Source organism: Symphalangus syndactylus, chromosome 13, assembly GCF_028878055.3.
Source record: "Symphalangus syndactylus isolate Jambi chromosome 13, NHGRI_mSymSyn1-v2.1_pri, whole genome shotgun sequence".
Taxonomy (NCBI): domain Eukaryota; kingdom Metazoa; phylum Chordata; class Mammalia; order Primates; family Hylobatidae; genus Symphalangus; species Symphalangus syndactylus.
In genome coordinates, this window is record NC_072435.2 from 99,433,968 (window position 1) to 99,454,446 (window position 20,479).

At 41.9% G+C, this 20,479-nt stretch overlaps 1 protein-coding gene across 1 annotated transcript in view; it reads right to left on the minus strand.

Annotated features, from left to right (window-relative positions):
- The window catches only part of LOC129460312 (putative tetratricopeptide repeat protein 41), a 91,488-nt gene that overhangs the window by 65,593 nt on the left and 5,416 nt on the right, over nucleotides 1-20,479 (minus strand). The window contains 4 exon segments of the mRNA XM_055237936.2: nucleotides 3,943-4,166; nucleotides 9,072-9,252; nucleotides 12,840-13,505; nucleotides 13,508-13,841. Coding sequence (XP_055093911.1) covers nucleotides 3,943-4,166; nucleotides 9,072-9,252; nucleotides 12,840-13,505; nucleotides 13,508-13,655 — 1,219 coding nt within the window. The 5' untranslated portion in view covers nucleotides 13,656-13,841.

Genomic DNA, 20,479 nt, shown 5'->3' on the forward strand with positions numbered 1-20,479 from the left:
TACAAGATCCCTTTATCCTGGCAAGCAGGGATTGAGGACAGAAGAGCAGAAATATGAGTGTCATTGGGTGTGATTAGGTGCCCTAGATAGAAAGGGTCCCTGGCTCACAGCCCAGGCAGGATCTGCAGCTTCAGACAGCTGAGGCGGGCTACAGAAAAGTGCTCTCTGCAAAGAGGCTGAATCCGCTCCGAGCACCTGGCCTCTTAGGCTGACTGTGTTCGCAGCAGCAGCTCTTCCTCCTCTGCCCACATCCAGCTCACCCAGGTGAAACCAGGTCTCAGCAAAGGCAGCCACAATAAATGACTCTGGGGCCAGCCTTCTCCGCTGGCCTGCAGGCTTTCTAGGCTGCAGAAGCGATAGCTGCAAACTCTCTTGTCTTGCAGTCCTTCCTCTCCCTACTCAGCTAATGAACAAGAATGTCTTGTTTCCCCTAGCAGCCCCCACACCCTGCTTCTTTCTCTAGCTCAGAAAGGAATAATAACAACAACAATAATAAATAATAACAACAACAACAATAATAGCAGCTGTGTGCCATGAACTACTTTAAATTCCTTACTTGTATTTTGTATTATGTTTTTTGGGGTTTTTTTAACGCAGTTTTTTTTAAATTTTGTATTATGTTTTAATTCTCACACAGCCTTATGAGGTTAGTACTATGAACCCCATTCTCATTTTACAGATGAGAAATTGGGGAACAGAGAGCTTAAGTAAACTGCCCAAGATCACACAGCTAATAAGTGACAGAGCCAGAACTGTGGGCCAAGTCCAGGACCAGCCCTTCCTCTTGTTAATGAGGAGGGGTGTTCTCTCAGGGTTAGAAAGTGTCAAATATTCGTAGGCTGTTCCTGAGCTTATTCTAATGTTGTCAGCCTAAAAATCTGGGTTTTTTTTGAAAGACAGCAGCTGTTTTTATTAGGAGTTCTTTGCATCCAAACACACGTTCATTAAAATAACAATTCACTTTGGGAATAAAATCGTAATTGAGTGTGTAGCACGGAGTTTACATCATCAGCCTGGCCAGACTGAACACCTTTGGGATGTGCCAGAATAGGATTAGTCGCTGTGTAGACACCGTCACACCTGCTTCTACTGATTTTGACTTTATCCATTTTATATGCCCTGAGAAATGCAACCATAAAGACCTCATCCACACGTGTTCTTCCCTCTGTTTACTCACAGACACCCACCACACGCACAGAAAGAAACTCAAATCCCTGTACTCTTGTATAGAGATAAGATACACCCATCAAAACTCACCCAGGGCACCCACATACTCACTTAGGGCCCAAAGGCGCACATGGGTACGTGTCCCTGCATGACAAGAGATGAATTCCCAAAAGCAAGCAAAGTCAGACACATACAAACATGGAAATACACAGCAGGTGCCTAACAATAGTAAGAGCTAAGATTTATCAATGCTCACTATATGCCAATGCTTACTAAGAGCCTTGGTCTTTCATACTTTATCTTAGTTAATCTTGTCAACTACCTGTAAGGTACATTTTAAAAATAATTATTATTATCCACATTCTACAAATAGGAAAACTGAGCCACAGAGGGTTAAAATAACTCACCCAGGGTCACACGGCTAATAAGTAGTGAGACAAGGTTTGAACGCAAGTGGTCAGACTCCCTAGCTGCTCCTACCACAGTCAGGCACAATACAGGTCCCACACGATTGTGATTACACGTTGGCCCACACCTGGCAACTTAAATGTCACGTGCCCAAAGCAGAACTCCATTTCCCTCAAAACCTGCTTTCCCTCAAAACCACCCCACCAATGCTGGCCCGTCTCAGTCAACAGCCCTCGCCACCCATGTAGTTTCCTAAAGCCAAAAGCTAGGAGTTCTCAATTCCTGCCTTTCCTCCAATCCACACATTCAATTCATTAGCAAATCCTCGATCCACCCAAAACCCTCCACCTCCACTGCTACTGTCCTCTCTGAGCCACTGTCATCTCTGGCTTGGACTATTGCAGTAGCCTCTAACACCTGTCTCTGCCTCATGCTTGTCCTCTTACACACATTTTCCACACGAGATTGATTTTGGTCTTTTAAAAATATTAATCGAATGATGTAATTCCCCTGCTTAAAACCCTCCACTGGCCTCCCACTGCACTTAATAGAATCCAAACCTAATGTTATGGCCTGCAAAGCCCAGAGTGGCCCCATCTTCCCCTCCTGCAGTCCATCGCCGCCCAACCACACTGGCTCTCTTTCCCTTTCTAAGTCATTCAACTTGCTTTCCAGCTGAGGAGCTGTATGACCTGAGCTGTTTTCTTTGCCTGGAATGTTCTTTCTCCTGGTTTCCACATGGCTGCCTACCTTCGTGTCCATGAGATCTCCACAGAGAAAGTAGCAGAGATGATGGCTACCTGTTCCACAAAAGCCTATGCTCCCCCTTCCACAGGGCGGGATTAGCGTTCTATCCCTGCTCAGTTCCCAGTGTGGCCATGTGGGCCCGATGTGGCCAAGTGCTTGTCAAAAGAATGGGTGTGGAGGTGGCTATGAATCCCTTCCAGTCTGAGACTTCTGAGGAACAGATGTGCTTTTCCACTCTTTCCCCTCCCCCTAACACAAATGGAGGGCTCTGAGGCCCCAGGGGATGACCTAGCCTTAATATGGAAAGAAAGCCTGTGTCTCCGAGTCAACACACGGAGGAAAGTGACTTGTTACCTAACTAGGGACCCCATATTACACTGTTTATATGAGTAAGAAATAAGCTTCCCTTTGAGAAGCCACTGAAATGAGATTCAGTTGATATGGCAGCTAGAGTTGCCCTAAGACAGAGATATAGTCCCTGACTGCTCAAATAGCCACCCTGGCACCTTATCACATCACACTGCATGGCACTAATAATTATTTGACATGTTTCCTGTCTATTTGTTATCTGCCTTTGTCAACTAGGACATAATATCTATGGGGGCTATGACCTTATTTGCCTGATTTACTCCTCTATTCCCAGAACTGGGAAGAGTGTCTGGCACAGAACGGGCAACCAATAAATATTCTGTGATGCATGAGTGAGTAAATGAGAGAATGAACCTGCTCAATGCATGGTTATTGAATTGAGTAGGGCCAGCAGTAGTGGAGAGGCATGTCCCGCCCAGGGCCTGGCGCTTGCTTCCTCCAACAGTGCTGTTCCCAAGACGCCTGCCTGGTTCCCTCCCTCCTCTCTTTCAGTGATGTATTTAATTGTCTCTTCCTCAGTGAGACTCCCCAGAATACCCTGTTGAAAATCCTAACAGTTCCTACACCATCTGCCTACCTCTTTCTCTGCTTTGGGTTTCTTCATAGAACTCACCATTATCGAACAGTCTCTTATTTAGCGACAGCTAATTCTTTGTCCTCCTCCCTCCCCTAATAACATGAAAACTCCATGAGGTAAAAACTGGTGTCCATTTTGTTCACTATTGTATCCCCACTGCCTAGAATAGTGCCCTGGCACAGAAAGGTACTCAATTAACGTTTGGTGAAAGAGAAAAAAAAGAAAGAGAGAGGAGGAGGAGGGGGATGGAGGAGAAGAGGGAGGGAGGGAGGGAGAGGGAGGAAGGGGAGAAGGAAGGGAGGGAGGGAAGGAGAGAGGAAGGAAGGAGGAAGGAGGGAGGGAGAAGGAAGGAAGGGGGGAGGGGAGGAAGGAAGGAGGGGAGGAAGGAAGGAGGGAGGGCAGGAAGGAAGGGAGGAAGGAAGAAAGGAGGGAAGGAAGGCAGGCAGGCAAGCAGGAAGAAAGGAAGGAGGAAGGAAGGAAGGCAAGCAGGAAGGAAGGAGGCAGGCAGGAGGAAAGAAGCCTAGCTCTGTGAGGGAAAAGGTGGGTAGATGTGGGAGGCAATACAAGGTTTAGATCAGAGCAAGGGAACAACACCCACACGAGCAGAAGAGAGAACCACCCATTTCTAATTGCCCTGACATGTCCTGAATGAATGGTAAGTCTGACTCTGTTACCGTAGTTTCTGTACTGTAATTCTGTGTTGAAGTAATGGATCACAGACATGATGTGGCTGCTTTCACAGGTGCTGCCCACAAAATGAGAAATCAACAACATGCTCGGATGTTTCTTTTTGAAGTAATTAACCCAGTTGGCAATCAGAGTGGACTTCCCACAACCATTTTCTCCAGACAAGAGCAAAATAGACTTGTAAGTTGGAATAGGATTTATTCTGAAAAATAAAAGGGTAATAAAACGTAAAGAATATTTACCAAGGAAGGAAAGCAGGGAAGGAGGGAGAGAGGAAGGAAGGAAGGAAAAGAAAATTTTCCTGCACACATTTTCCTTCTAAAAGATAAAGTTCTAGTTTCAATTTTGGCCTCAGCCGGCTTCAAAGAACTCATTCACCCTCTGGGCTTTAGCTTTGTCCTGTGTAAAACTAGAAGAGTAGAGACAGCAACCTTGGAAGGCCCTTCCAGCTAGACAAATCCTAGGTCTGTCCAGTAAGAACCAGGGTTACACAAAGGTCCCAAGGCCTGGGGAGGGAAACGACCACATTAGTCCACTGCCCTTGCATCTGGCTTGCTCCTCCTCCCTTAGGTTACCACCACCATCGCCAGGCTGGTCCTTGGTGTAACAACATATTGGAAGAGCATCAGAAATTGAAGCACTGCCAGGTGCAGTGGCTCATGCCTGTCATCCTGGCACTTTGGGAGGCCGAGGTGGGCAGATCACTTGAAGTCAGGAGTTTGAGACCACCCTGGCCAACATGGTGAAACCCCGTCTCTACTAAAAATACAAAAATTAGCTGCGTGTGGTGGTGTGTGCCTGTAAACCCAGCTACTTGGAAGGCAGAGGCAGGAGAATTGCTTGAATTGTGAGGTGGAGGTTGCAGTGAGCCAAGATCATGCCACTGTACTCCAGCCTGGGCAACAGAGCAAGACTCTGTTGGAAGGGAGGAAGGAAGGAAGATAAGAAGGGAGGGAGTGAGGGAAGGAAGGAAGGAAGAAGAAAGAAAGGAAACAAAGGGAGAAAGAAAGAAAGAAAAAGAAAGAGAGAGAGAGAGGGAGGGAGGGAGGGAAGAGAAAGAGGAAGGAAGGAAGGAAGGAGGGGAAGGGGGAGGGGGAGGGGAGCAGACGGAGGGGAGGGGAGGGGGGAGAGGAGCAGAGGGAGGTGGCGGAGAGGAGGGGGGAGAGGAGGGGGGAGGGGAGGGAAGCACTCATATGCCAAGAATTCCCTTCAATCCTGATGACCACCAAATTAGAAATCAACTAAATTATTATCATTGTTAGTGACTCACTGAGAGTCTTCCACTGGGTGGGGTGTGTTAGCTGGTAATACTGCATGAATATGATTTCTTTGAATTGCCAAGAGCATAACACAACTTGTTTTGTGGCTTTCTTTTTCACTGAAAATCTTCTGAATATGCAGAGTATTCTCAGGTCCATGAAATTCACTCTGGCCTTGTGCCTTACACAGTTATCATTCAATAAATACGTGTCTAGTGACTTTTCACTGATGTAAGTTCCATGAGGAGGACAGTTTCCAGGCTCACCTTATTCACCATTGAATATTTAGTGACTTGCACAACACCTGACCATAACTTGTTCAGTGAGTGAATGAAATAAATAAACCTGACATTGAGCTTCAGCAAAGAAGAGAATCAGCCTGAAAATTCATTTAAAAAAAAAACCCTAAAACAGTGTCATTAGAAGTTGCTTCATAAGAATTCCGTCTCCATGGCTGGGCACAGTGGCTTGCGCCTGTAATCCCAGCACTTTGAGAGGCCGAGGCGGGTGGATCACGAGGTCAGGAGATCAAGACCATCCTGGCTAACATGGTGAAACCCCGTCTCTACTAAAAATACAAAAACAAAATTATCTGGGCATGGTGGCGGGCGCCTGTAGTCCCAGCTACTCGGGAGGCTGAGGCAGGAGAATGGCATAAACCTAGGAGGCAGAGCTTGCAGTGAGCCAAGATTGTGCCACTGCACTCCAGCCTGGGTGACAGAGCGAGACTCCGTCTCAAATAATAATAATAATAAAAAAATAATAATTACATCTCCATTAGTATGAGTTTGGAATCAATGCCTTATTGCTGAAATGATTTCACCAGCAAACCTGAATGGTCAGGTTTGATTTTGTGCCCTACTTCCACTTTTGCTCTCTTTCAGTCTCAACCAAGCAGTGTGAGTGAGTCTATCAAAATATGTCATAGAGGCCAGGCATGGTGGCTCATGCCTGTCATCCCAGCACTTTGGGAGGCCAAGACAGAAGGACTGCTTGATCCCAGGAGTTTGACAGCAGACTGGGCAACATAACTTCTGTCTCAAAAAAAAAAATTTTTTTTTAATTTAGCCAGGCATGGTGGCATGCACCTGTAGTTCCAGCTGCTGGGGAGTCTGAGGTGGGAGGGTCCCTTGAGCCCAGGAGTTTGAGGCTGCAGTGAGCTGGGATCGTGCCACTGCACTCTGGACTGAGAGACAGAGCAAGACCCTGTCCCCATCCAAAAAAAAAAAAAAAAAAAAAAGGAGTCATGTAAGCAGGTTATTGCTCTGCTCAAAAGTAGTACAGTAAAAGCCAAGTCCTTACGAAGACCTGTAGGATCAAACAAGATCCACATCCTCCCCGCTGTCCATTGCATCTCCAACCTCATCCCCTACCACCAGCCCTACAGCTCTGACTTTCTTCCAGCCGCCTGGCCTCTTTGCTATTTCTCCAGCCTCCGGGCCTCCACATTTGCTATGACCTCTGTCTGGAATGCTCTTCCAATCCATATGTGCATAGCTTGCTCCCTCACCTATTTCTGGTAGTTACCCCAATGTCACCGTCTCAGTGAGGGCTTCCCTCACCCTACCAGATGGCCTAATTCCTTCCAGTGTTTCCTTTTCCTCCACAGCGCTTGAAGGCATCTCAGGAATACTACATATTTCACATAGTTATCATGCCTGTCTCCACAATGCAAGCTCTGTGGAGGCAGACATTTACGTCTCTTCTGTTCACTGCCATATCCCATCTCTAGAACAGTTCTTGAATCTAACAGGTAAAATAAATGAAGGAAAACTGCAATAAGAGACATCCACATAATCGGGGTAGGGTCTTAATTTATTCTCAAGAACAAAAAGAACATTTTATTTTGCAAAGTAATCTGTGGTTCCTTTCTAAATGAGAAAAAAAAAGGATCCTATTGCTCTATATAGTTGGTTATTAAGACAATGCTTTGAAACCTGAAAATAACTTTCCTTTTCTGTTGACCTACACACACTATTCAGGAACTTAAGGTAGACAGCATTGTTTCCAAATGGCAAAGCAAACAAGGCCCTGAATGTTTTCATGTATCTAATATAAAAGGGCTTATTTGTTATATTTTTACTGAGCACAATAATTTGAGTTGTTCAGTTGCAATAAAATTTATTACATTTTTCATCCACTCTGAAACACTTAAAATTATAACCTAAGTGAGAAATAATTCACATACTAAAAAATTCACCATTTTAAAGTGTACCCTTCCATGGTTTTCAATATATTCACAACGTTGTACAAGCATCACTGCTATCTAATTCCAGAACATTTTTCAGCACCCCCAAAAAGAAACTGCACCCAGTAAGAATCATTCTCCATTTCTTTGACTACCCTCTTCCCCCAATAGGCACTAAACAACTTTGTATCTCTATAAATTTGTCTACTTAAACCTAACATTCTTAACACATGACCTACATGTTTCTCCTGTAGTCTGAAAACATTGACTGAGCACCATGTTGTATTAACTGAATAAATTGTCTTCCTCTTGGCATGGGTTCCCAGAACCACAAGAATGTTGGTAGCCCTGTCCCTGAGTGAACTAAACCAGTAGGTTCTGAACCTGGGGCAGCAACGGCAAAGAACAGCCCTTAGCCATCCCAGCACTGCAGTTTTATTTCAAAGCACAAATCTCTCACAGGACACATGAGATGCAAGGTAAGAGCTGGAAAATGAGAATGGAAAAAATAAAGCTATCCTAAAAACCTCCCTGCTTCCAAGGATGAGACTGTGAGGGATACCATGGGTAACCCCAACTCTCTCACTGCTGGCCTCAGCTTCCTAATGCCTGTGGGTGGTGAACACGGTATTTCACCACCCAGGATGAGAAAGATATGGAGGTTTGATTGTAGAGGATACTGGATAAAACAATGAAGGAGTGCATATGTTGAGTCAGATAACCTGTTTTTTTCTTTAGAGATGGAGTCCCACTATGTTACCCAGGCTGGGCTCAAACTCTTGAGGTCAAGGGATCCTCCTGCCTCACCTGATTGGCCGGGATTACAGGCATACACCACCATGCCCAGCTCAAGATAACCTGATTTTTTACAAACAAACACAAATAATATGGTCCATATCATTTTCATAAGTGCTAGCTGAATATCTGAATGTAATTAATAATGAGCTGATGATACATGTGGAAGCTCTTTGTAAATTACACAATATTATGCAGATGAGTTATTCATATTTCCTAATCTAATTTCTTCTTTTTTCTTTTTTTTTTTGAGACGGAGTCTCACTCTGTCGCCCAGGCTGGAGTGCAGTAGTGCGATCTCGCCTCACTGCAAGCTCCGCCTCCTGGGTTCACACCATTCTCTCGCCTCAGCCTCCCAAGTAGCTGGGACTACAGGCATCCGCCACCACGTCCAGCTAATTTTTTGTGTGTATTTTTAGTAGAGACAGGGTTTCACCGTGTTAGCCAGGATGGTCTCGATCTCCTGACCTCGTGATCCACCTGCCTCCGCCTCCCAAAGTGCTGGGATTACAGGTGTGAGCCACCACACCTGGCCTAATTTCTTCTCTTTAAAGTCACTCCATCATTCTCAAAAATTATTTAGACCACCTTTGATGTATGGGAGAAAAATGAAGGTGGTTCCCTGCACTCTGGAAGTGTCTAATCTTCTTGAGGACACTGGAGGAAACTATGTGAAATACCAGAAAAATTTTGCAAGTGCAGAGTGATATCTGATAAGAAAATTCTAACCCTGGGGTGGTTTTTAGGGGGTCTCTCTTGCTTGAAGGGATGAGCATAGAATGGGGAAAGTTAGAAAAAGCATTCCAAGTTTGGGGTATTGCGTTTACCAAAGTCAGGCTGTTCTGCCTGAGCTTAGGATTTCTTGACGTCTTACCTGGGGACAGAATCTAAACTGGAACCTGCTGCCACATTGTTAAAATCAAGTTCCACATCCTTTAAGGCAAATTTTTCCAAGATTTCAAAGGTCCTGTCTGACTCCTTGGAAATAACAAACATTTGCTTGCACTTCTCAGTAAACTCTTCGTGATAGAAATGTTCAAAGCTGTGCTTGTAGTCTTGATAGTGAAAAAGATAAGTTGTAATAACTTAGATTAGTAGTTTCACATTTTCGATCCTACCTGTTATTACAAATGCCCAGGAAGGTATCTCTCTGTATCTATATCACCTTCTTTCTATTTGTGAAATGTTCCATATTTCACAGCCCATTCAATATACTAGTGAAAGAAAACTACAGGAAAACAATTGAACCTTTCTTCTGCTATTTGTACACAGAATCCTACTTAGGATTCCAAGTCATCTCATGACCTCAGAATGACAAGGGCAAAAAAATTAGGCTTGCTATATAATGCAGGTCATTTTTTCAAACTGTTAGCGAAGCAGGAAGTTATCTAATTCAGTCTTGTGAGGTATGTATGTGTGTCTATGTATGACAGAGGTTGAGCGAGTGGGGTATATTTTTAGGACAAATGCCCTAATAAGGATAATAACCATGGGTACGGCTACAGCTCTGCCATTGGGCAAGCTTTTTAAACTCTCTGATAAAATAAGGGGGAGGGGCCAGACAATGGATGATTTCTAAAGTTTCTTCCAGTTTTAATTTGCTGCAATTCTAAATTCATTGCCTAATAAAAGTCAGGGTGTTCTGGGCTCCCAAAATGCCCTCCTGTCTCTGGAGACACCCATATTCCCTATGTTTGTTTGTTTGTTTAGGAGTAAATGCTGTTATCAACACATGCAGGAGAAGGAACACCAGATAGTTTAGCCTGGTAAGTTCCCAAAATACTCACATTGTACCTTCATAGTTAACAGGGCTGCCCCAGGGCTCAGACAGGACCAGAATAGACCTGGAGGATCCACAGGCTGGCCAAGGTCAGCTTCCAGTTTCAAGATCTTAGACAAAATCTGGATGACCTCACAGTCTGACAGTCCTCTTGCACGAACCCTGAACCTCATCCAATAGTCTCAGGGATCTTCAAGGACCTCAAAATTACTTCTATGGGTCAAGAGTGTAAACTGATAGTTCTACATTGTCTTATAATAACTACCAGCTGCCCAAATGGCCTATCACTACCCTAACTGTGGACTATGAGATTTTGGAGCTACCTGGGTGATTAAAGAGCATTGAAGATCCAAAAGAGAAAAGAATTTAAGGCTTCCTTCTAAAGCAAAAAGGATTATTTTTTAAATAATCCATCCATTCCATGCCTTCTAATTCAGACATTTAGACCACATATATACATTCAAGAATAAAGTCTAAAACAAGCTAACCTTTCAGTAATATCCAAAATCAAAGACTAAGGAGAACACTATGGAAAAATAACATGACCTTAACCCCAAAACACAGAAAGGCTATATTCTTGAACACATTAGTGAATATTAATCAATAGATGCAGCTCAGATTAAGATTAGTAAAAGAATATTAATATTAACCACATTTCTGACTTTAACCAAATGTATATATTCTTATCGAACCCATTTGTTATTATTCCTTCTCACTAGTTATTAACTCTGCCTGATATGTGTCCAGTGCTGTTTTTAGTGGTTTACATAATTACTCTCAAAGTGGTTAATGTTAACCAATTTTATGGAAGAAAAAACTGCAGTTGACCAACACTAAGTAATGCACTCAAGGTCACATAACTAGGAGCTGAAAAATACAAGATCCAACGACCTGTCTGTCAAATTCTAAAACCCCAAGCCTGTCATAAATATGTGGGTTCTTTTTAGCTGCTCAACATCCAACCACCCTACCCTAGTTTCAGTAACAACCCTGGATTATCATTGGGATCCACCCATCCCCACTCTCAGTTCATATTATTCCAAAGAGTCTAACTCCACTTCCAGCTCCAGAAGTGGCCTGTGACCCAGGACTAGCCAATCAGAGCATCACATTCCCTTGACACCCAGTGATTGAATCAAATGCAAGCATATGGCCCAGGTCAGGCTAATCAGAGCCAGAAAGACTCAATGGTAGGAATGCTAAGACTTTGAGCCATTTCTGCTGGACTTGAACCTGGAGCTGCTATGGCCCATCTTCCTCTTCCTTCACGATAGAGATGCTAAGGAGCTGAGCTAACATCAGGACAGCAGGGCCAGGCTGAGAAGTAGTCAGAGACAAGGGCCTGGTAACATGATTTGAGCAACTGAATGAAGCCTGAGCTGAATCAGACTTAATCCTGGCCTTTTTAGTTATATAAGCTAATAAATTCCCTTTTCGTTAAAATCAGTTTGAGTCACCTGCAACCAAAAGAGTTGGGACTGATACAATGTTCTTTTTCCAGGGTCCAGATGATTTGGCTTCTAGGCAGAGTTTTGTCTAGCCTGCAGAGGTTTGTCTTCACCACCACCACCACCCACACTGAATTCAAATGACTCTCCTGTTCAGTACAGATCCATCTGCTCCCTACCACATCACAAGGACTATTGTGTGCCTGGTCCCTGAAAGCATTTGAGAATGTACCACCTGCCACCATTTTCCATCCCCATGTTAATTGGGCCCTTTCATCAGTAATTTATAATCTTTTGGGGTCATTAAGCCTTTTGAGAATCTGATCAAAGATACAGGCCACCTTCCTACCCCCAGGACACACACAGGCATATAAACATTATATTTTTTATACAATTTTACATAATTTTCATGTAGTCTATTTTTCATGTAATCATCACAGATCCCTCCTGAAGTCTGTCTAGGTGACAGACTCTTCCCTTTTTAATCTGGTACATGTCCACAGGACATTATTTCCAAAAATAATGGTAATCATTTCATTTAGAGGCAATATGATGTCAGGCAATGCTTCTCAAACTTTAACGCACATGTAAAGCTCCTAGTCATCTTGTTAAACTGCAAATTTTAATTCAGTTGACCTGGAATGGAGCTCAAGATTCTACCTTTCTAACAAGCTACTAGGTGATGCTGAGGCTGCCAATCCATGAATCACACTTTAATAAAAAAAGGTGAAAAAGAGCAGGCATAGATTTTAGAGTCAGAGAGACCTGAGTTCAAATCCTGGATTGGTCCCTCACTAGTTATATAACATTGGTAAGTCATTTCACTGCTACACAGCAGCTTTCATTTGCTCATGTGCAGAATCGGAATTATAATACCTACCTAGCAGGATTAACCTTGAAGATTAAATGTAATAGCATAACCAAAGCACCAGAAAATTAATAAAAGTTGATTCTCTTCCTCTTAGCTCAGTATTTCTGAATTTTGGGTAATTACTGATTATGGGGGCTGTCCTGTGCACTGTAGGATGCTTGTCAGTATCGCTGATGCCAGTAGCTCTCCCCAGATCGTGACAATCATAAATGTTTTCAGACTTGGCCAAATGTCCCTTGAGGGAGCAAAATCGGCCCTGGTTGAGAACCACTGCTGTAGACTCACTTAACTGCCAGATATTTTGGGTCTTCTCTGAGCTCCTTAACCCCCTAAACAATCTTCCATGACTGACTCATTACTTGCTCTTATTTTCAGTTGCAAAAATCTTCAAAGTGGAAAAATACATGTCACAAGAACACAATAATAATTTATAAATGCTTAAGGAATATTTGCAATCATTTAAAAATTCCTTTCACAAGGAAGACCTATAAAAACATTACCTTTATGTTGATAATGGACTTAGTTATCTCTATATTTACCAACCTATATTTTCAATCATTAAAGTGGCTGCATGAAGTTTTTCTATCACAACTGACCAGTCCTTGAAAACCAGCTCACCCAACTCGTGGAGATCACTATAAAATCTCACAGGGAGCCCTTTACTAATAATCTTGGCCTTAAGCTTTCCAATCCTCAATTTTTCCTCTTCATTCATTGAAGAACTCAAGGGCAGCCTCTCTCCCTTTTCCTCATCATCTAAAGCCTTCAGCAGTGTGGTTCCAGTCCTAAAGTAAAAATACTGAAATTGAGATTCATTCAGAAATGCTGCTTGGATTATCTCAAACTCCGTCAGACTGCAGTTGGGGTTCTCCAGAACCCAAGGATAACCGTTTTTGGCAGCAACATAGAGATTCTGTTCTACTTGGGATAAGCTTGACAAGCGAGTCACTTTGGAGGTCATGAAATGTGAGTAGTCACGGAGGAAGTCTCCATACGTCTGACCCAGCATGCAGATGAAAAAGGGAAAGCAGCTGTTCACGTAGCCAAGGCAGAGCTTCAGATGTTGGGAGCGAAGACAAGAATACTGTCTCAATTGGTGGGTGGGTAAGGATTTCGGGGCCTTTAATGCTGACCAACTCAGGTCCACGGCTTTGAAATATGTGCCCCGGGAATTGCAGAGTTCATTAAGCTGAGGGAAGATGTTTGCCAAAAGTCTCTCTCTTCTTGAAAATCATTCAGAGTCGAGCAGATGTAAGGCTGAATGGGTTTCTGGGGCTTTTGAAGGAATTGGGTATACCTTTCTACATTCTCATTTGTCTTCTGGCTCATTTCTCTTTGCCTGGGGACAACACTATGCATAAAATATCACAATTTTCATCCTAGCACAGCCACTGACCCCCACTGCTTCTAATCTTCCTCCCAATTATGTTTGCTATGAACAGGTGGAAATCTTTCCTGAAAATTGTTTCTTATCGGTATTGGAAGGTGAGAGATGCCAACCAGGGGACAGATCAGAGTTGAAAAACAATCCAGTTTAAGTTAGGACTGAAAAAGAAAAAACATCCATTTTAGGATTACAGGCAGTGCATGTCTCCCCTGTTCTTCCAAAGCTTTTGCTGAAGAACTGAGAACCAGAAGGCAAGTAGGCACAGGCCAGAGGCCTCCCCCTCTTTCCCTGAGCCTCCCATTCTACCTTCTCAGTGTCCCTGCGGCCAGCTGCTACTTCTGTCCCCTATGATTTTGGACGTTATACAAGGGCACTTGCTGATAGTGTGAAAAAGAAAACAAATCCAGAAAAGGAACTCAATGTCTTTAAGAGCAGAACAAGCCAAGAAAGACCTATGACTGTGATCAGAAGCAAGAATGAAAGCAGGTATGAAGATGAAGTCAGGACAGGAGGAACAAATGCCCTGGACTGAAAGCAGGTGGCAGCTGAGAGGCAAGGAAGTCTGGATTCAAGAACCTGGGAGAGTTCAGGGAATTTTTTTAGTCTTATATTGTGCAGGCTCATACAACACTCCACTCACCTCCATGAATTAAATTCCACTGAGCTAATGGAAAAACATACACCCTCCGACAATGTCATAGCTATGCTTGCAAGAGCTCAGAAAAAAAAAAAATGGTAACAACCTAGTTCTATGAGGTTTTTCTTGATACAACTCATTTCCATGCCAAATGTAGCTTTTCTTTGGTTATGTTTATCGCTTTCACTTGTGGAAAAACAGATCACATTATATAGCAATTTTTCATCAAGATCACCTGACAACAATATAATGATGCAGTACCTTTTTAAAAAGTGTTAACCCTTTGCATGGAATTGTCTTGACAATCCTATGATAGCTAGGATTACCACCCTACTTTATGAATGAAGAAACACAAGTGCAGACAGGATAAACAGGACATCCAAAGTCAGTTAGCTGGGAAGTGGAGAGCCAGGATCTAAACGTGGGTCAGTCTTACTCCAGAACACATACAGTATGATGCCACCATAGTATAAAGATAAGACCCTAGGTCATGCAGACACTATAAAATTGGTGGGTGGGAAACACCTATGCAATAAGCAGTAATGTAATAAATAGGTGGCAATTTAGAAAAGAGTAATTTAAACCACAATCTCACGCTATTTAAAAAAAAATTCTGAAAGATGGCAGAATAGACACTAGGAGGGTTTTATTAATAGACGCCTCGCCAGCCATGTAGGAGGCTCAAGATAGATTACTGGCCCTTGCAGATTCTACCTTCTCCTATTCCCCTGTGATCAAACGTCATTCCTATTTTACTCACTACCAGTCCTTTATCAATAGATATATAAACAGAACCACACTCAGAGATGAGTCAAATAATGGAAACTTCAGATAAGTTTTAAATAGCTATGAATAATAGGTTAAAAAAAGCTAGTGGAGGGCTGGGCATGGTGGCTCACACCTATAATCCCAGGAGTTTGAGACCAGCCTGGCCAACATGGTGAAACCCACCTCTACTAAAAATACAAAATTAGCTGGGTGAGGAGGTGGCGCATGCCTGTAATCCCAGCTACTTGGGAGGTTGAGGCAGGAGAATTGCTTGAACCCAGGAGGTGGAGGCTGTAGTGAGCCAAGATTGCACCATTGCACTCCAGCCTGGGCAACAAGAGCAAAACTCCATCTCAAAAAAAAAAAAAAGGCTGGTAGAAAATATGTAAAACATGCATAAATAGATGTAAAGTTTCAGCAAAGAGATGAAAACTATGAGAAAGACTCAAATGAAAACATTACAAAGAAAAAACATGGTATCAGAGATGAATTCCTTCATCAGGCTTTCTAGAAATCTAAACACAGCAGAAGAATCAGAAAACGTGAAGATGGGACAACAGAAATCCCAACTAAAATGCAAAGAGGAAAAGAAAGAGAGAGGAAAAAGCCACCAAACTCCCAAGAACTATGAGAACAACTTCATCTACTCCAAATAGATATAATTGAAGTACTGGAAGTAGAAAAGAGGGAATGAGGCAGAAGACATAGCTGGGCAGGGAGGGGAATGGCTTGAATGTTCAAAAATAATGAAAGACATCAAACCACAAATCCAAGAAAGTCAGATAAACCCAAGCAGCACAAATACAAAAAAAAAAAAAGATAAAAAGAAAAAAAAAAATAAAACACTTAGACACATCACACAGAGAAACAAAAAAGATAATTGAGTGAATTCTTTGTAGGTAATCTTTTTTTTTTTCTTTTTTTCTTTTTTTTTTTGTAGAGACAGGGTCTCGCTTTGTTGCCCAGGCTAGTCTCAAACTCTTGGCTTCAAGCAATCCTCCCACCTCGGTCTCCAAAGTGTTGAGATTACAGGTGTGAGCCACTGCACCCAGCCAAGTGAATTCTTTAAAGTACCAGCTGGGGGAAAAAAAATGGTCAACCCAGAATTACATATCGGGTGAAATGTCTGATATATAATTCAGGAAAACTGAAGACTTTTTCAGACAAACAAAACTGAGTAAATTGACTTCCAGAAGGCCTGTGCAATAAGAAATGTTAAAAGAAGTTCTTCAGGGTCCAGGCGCTGTAGCTCACGCCTGTAATCCCAGCACTTTGGGAGGTCGAGGCAGGCAGATCACAAGGTCAGAAGTTCAAGACAAGCCTGGCCAACATGGTGAAACCCCGTCTCTGCTAAAAATACAAAAATTAGCTGGGTGTGGTGGTGCGCACCTGTAATCCCAGCTACTTGGGAGGCTGAGGCAGGAGAATTGCTTGAACCCAGGAGGCGGAGGTTGCAGTGACCCAAGATGGCACCACTGCACTCCAGCCTGGGTGACAGAGCAAGACTCCATCTCGGGGAAAAAAAAAGGGGAGGTACACACTGTAAACCCTATAGCAATGAATGCAAATTTTAAGAAGAAACATAACTAATAAATCAATAGGAGAGATCAATTGGAATCATTGAAAATAATCAATTAGTGCAAAAGAATGCCGAGAAAGAGAAAAATAACCAGATGGGACAAATAAAAAACAAATAGCAAGATGGCAGATTGGAATCCCATAACATCAGTAATTAAACTAGATGTAAATCCCTCCCTTAAAGGGAGAGATTAGGAGATAAGATTTAAAAAGCAAGACTCCACTACATGCTGCCTAGAAGAAATCTACTCTAAATATAAAGAGATAGACAAAATAAAAATAAAAGGTTGGAAAAAGATATACCATGCAAACACTATTTAAAAGTAAACTAGAGGGCCTATATTATTATTCAGAAAAAAAGCAGACTGCAGAATAAGGACTACTACTAGGAATAGAGAGTGACATTAAATTACATAATAACACATATAAAAATAACTCACAGGTCAAAGAGAAAGTAAAAAAAATTAGAATGATGACAGAAGGCAGCTCATTTGTTAGCTGGAGAAGGTTTGGGGAGGAAATACTATAAATGGAAAGGAGCACAAGGAAACGCTTTGGAATGATGGAAATGTTCTATACCCTAATGATAGTCGTGGTTACACAGGTGTAGATATTCATCAAAGTTTATCAACTGAACACTTTAAATGGGTGCATTTTATTTAATGTAAATTATATAAAAATAAAGTTGATTATTTTTAAAAATCCAAGAACTATATAGCAAGAGGAAAATGTTTAAGTGAAAAAAGAAGAAAAGTAGTTATAGACCATAATAATAGCAATGTGAATAAAACACCGCTAAATATGGGAGACAGCATAGTATACAGATTGAAGGTCCAAGCTCAGACCAATTCGCTGCAAAAATACAAAAAAAAAACTAGCCAGGTGTGGTGGCACATGCCTGTAGTCCCAGCTACTTGGGAGGCTGAGGCAGGAGAATTGCTTGAACCCGAGGGGCAGAAGTTGGAGTGAGCTGAGATCGCGCCACTGTACTCCAGCCTGGGCAACAGAGCAAGACGCGGTCTCAAAAAAAAAAAAAATTACTAGAAATATTTCATTATTACTGTTAAGTGGAGGGAAAAAACACCTATATGGCACAAATAGACAGTAGCTGTAAAAATAAATGCATTAAGGCCAGGAGTTATGGCTCACACCTGTAATCCCAATACTTCGGGAGGCCAAAGAGGGAGGACTGCTTGAGCCCAGGGGTGTCCAGGCTGCAGTGAGTTATGATGGAACCACTGGGCTCCAGCCTGGGTGACACAGTGAGGCCCTGTCTCTAAATAAATAAATAAATAAATGCATTAAAAAGAAAACAATGTAATTAAATTCTAGTTAGACACAGTTCTTTTCATTAGAAAGGGAAAGATGAACGTGTACTCAGACGTGTACCAAACTGACTTTCTCTTCCCATGATCAGTAAGACTGAAACAGAATTGAAAATGAGGCCTTGTATAATAAGCACCTCATAAGCCTTTGTCTTTTAATTTTTTTTCTTTTAACACTGTGAAGGTAGACTTCTCATTAAGAAATATCCTTCCCAACAGATTTCTCAATCAAGCTATCACTGTTTAATATACATTTTACTTTATTTTTTTATTTTTTGAGACAGTCTCGCTCTGTTGCCCAGGCAGGAGTACAGTGGCGTGATCCTGGCTCACTGCAACCTCTGCCTCCTGGGTTCAAGTAACTCTCCTGCCTCAGCCTCCTGAGTAGCTGGGATTACAGGCACATGCCACCACACCTGGCACACCTGGCTAATTTTTGTATTTTTAGTAGAGATGGGGTTTCACCATGTTGGTCAGGCTGCTCTCGAACTCCTGACCTCGTGATCCGCCCACCTCGGCCTCCCAAAGTGCTGAGATTATAGGCGTCAGCCACTGCACCCGGCCTAATATACATTTTAGAATCTGCAAGGTCTACACAAAGTCCTCAATAAATGTTTGCTATTCCTATTATTGTTGTTAATATTATTTCTGGTGCAAATGTCTGAATTCATATTTTGCGATGAAGCAGCCTCAGTAATATCACTGTATTTACCATAGCTCTTTATAACTAAAAGTTACAAGAAAATCTATTACCTGGTCACAAATGCCTCTGACCTTTTTCAGGAATTTCTTACAATATTTTAAGGCTTAGAAACTTCTATATTCAAATCCCACCTCACCCCCACCCCACAATCATTTTAGTATAATTTTAGTAATTTTACCCCTGACAGCCCCAAGTTGTATTTTTTCTTTTTTAAAAAGCTTCTTATAGCCTGGCTAACAAGGCGAAACCCCATGTCTACCAAAGAATACAAAAATTAGCCAGGCCTGGTGGTGCGTGCCTGTAGTCCCGGCTACTCACGAGGCTAAGATGGAAAAACTGCTTGAACCCAGGAGGTAGAGGCTGCAGTGAGCCAAGATTATGCCACTGCACTCCAGCAGTGGGCAACAGAGTGAGACCCTGTCTCAAAAAAAAAAAAAAAATTCTTATGCTTAAAATGTAAATTGATGAGAATGCAAGTCTGTACGACTTCCCTAGGGGCAATCTGTCAGTGTATAGCCAAAGCTTTGTAAAACAAATCATGTATTTTTACCAAGCATTCCAATTTTAGGAAGTTATTCTATTTGTCTATAAGGATTTACCTCTAAGGATTTTCACTGCAGCAATATTTACAATGGTTTTAAAACTGCTAACAAACTAAAGTTCTAACAATAATAAATTGGATATCTTGTGGCAAATGTTTATCATATTGGTAAGTGAAAAAGACAGTTATAAAACAGTATTATTGTGTGATCCCATTTTTAACTTAAAATGTGTTAAATATTAATAAAGACATCAAGATGCTAATAGTGATATATCTGATTACAGCATATGGGTTATTTTAATTTTTTTCCTTGATTTTTTTTTTTTTTTTTTTGAGAGGGAGTCTCACTCTGTCGCCCAGGCTGGAGTACAGTGGCGTGATCTCAGCTCATTGTTCAAGGGATTCTCCTACCTCAGTCTCCCAAGTAGCTGGGATTACAGGCACCTGCCACCATGCTCAGCTAATTTTTGTATTTTAGTAGAGATGGGGTTTCACCATGTTGGCCAGACTGGTCTCGAACTCCTGAGCTCAAGTGATCCACCCACCTTGGCCTCCCAAAGTGATCCACCTGCCTCAGCCTCCCAAAGTGCCAGGATTACAGGCGTGAGCCACCGTGCCCAGTTGACTTTTTCCTTTAATTTCCAAATGTTCTACAACAAACATTTTGTTTAAATAAATTTTATGTAAAAGAAAAAACCACTCAAACTGTTCAAATAGTGGTTAAGAGGTATGCAGTAGCTAGAACAATGCAGGATATTTTAAAAACATGAGTTTGTTTGCTCTGCCATTACCTAACTCTCGGACAGCATTTAATTTCTCTGGAACTCAAATTTTCTAAGCTTTAAAAAAAAGGTGGAGAAGGCTTGAGATGGGAGCATAAATTGATATAGCCTTTTTTGTAGGAAAATTGGTAAATATCCATGGAAAATTTGAATGCACATACTCTTTCACCTAACTGTTCCAAAACTAACAATTTATTCTCCAGATAAACTCGCACAAATATAAAAAGTTGTGCAAAAACATTCCTCGATTATAATAGCAACAAACCATAGACCATCCAAAGGCCTATCAAATAGGAGGGTAGATAAAAAGGAATAAGACATTTAAGATCTATTAAGTGAAATAACCTAGTGTGGATTGTTCTATTTAATCTATTTAAGATTTCTAATTTTATTACATATACATATATGTACACACACACACATATACACACACTACAAAATTTCTGGAAGCACGCATAAAAA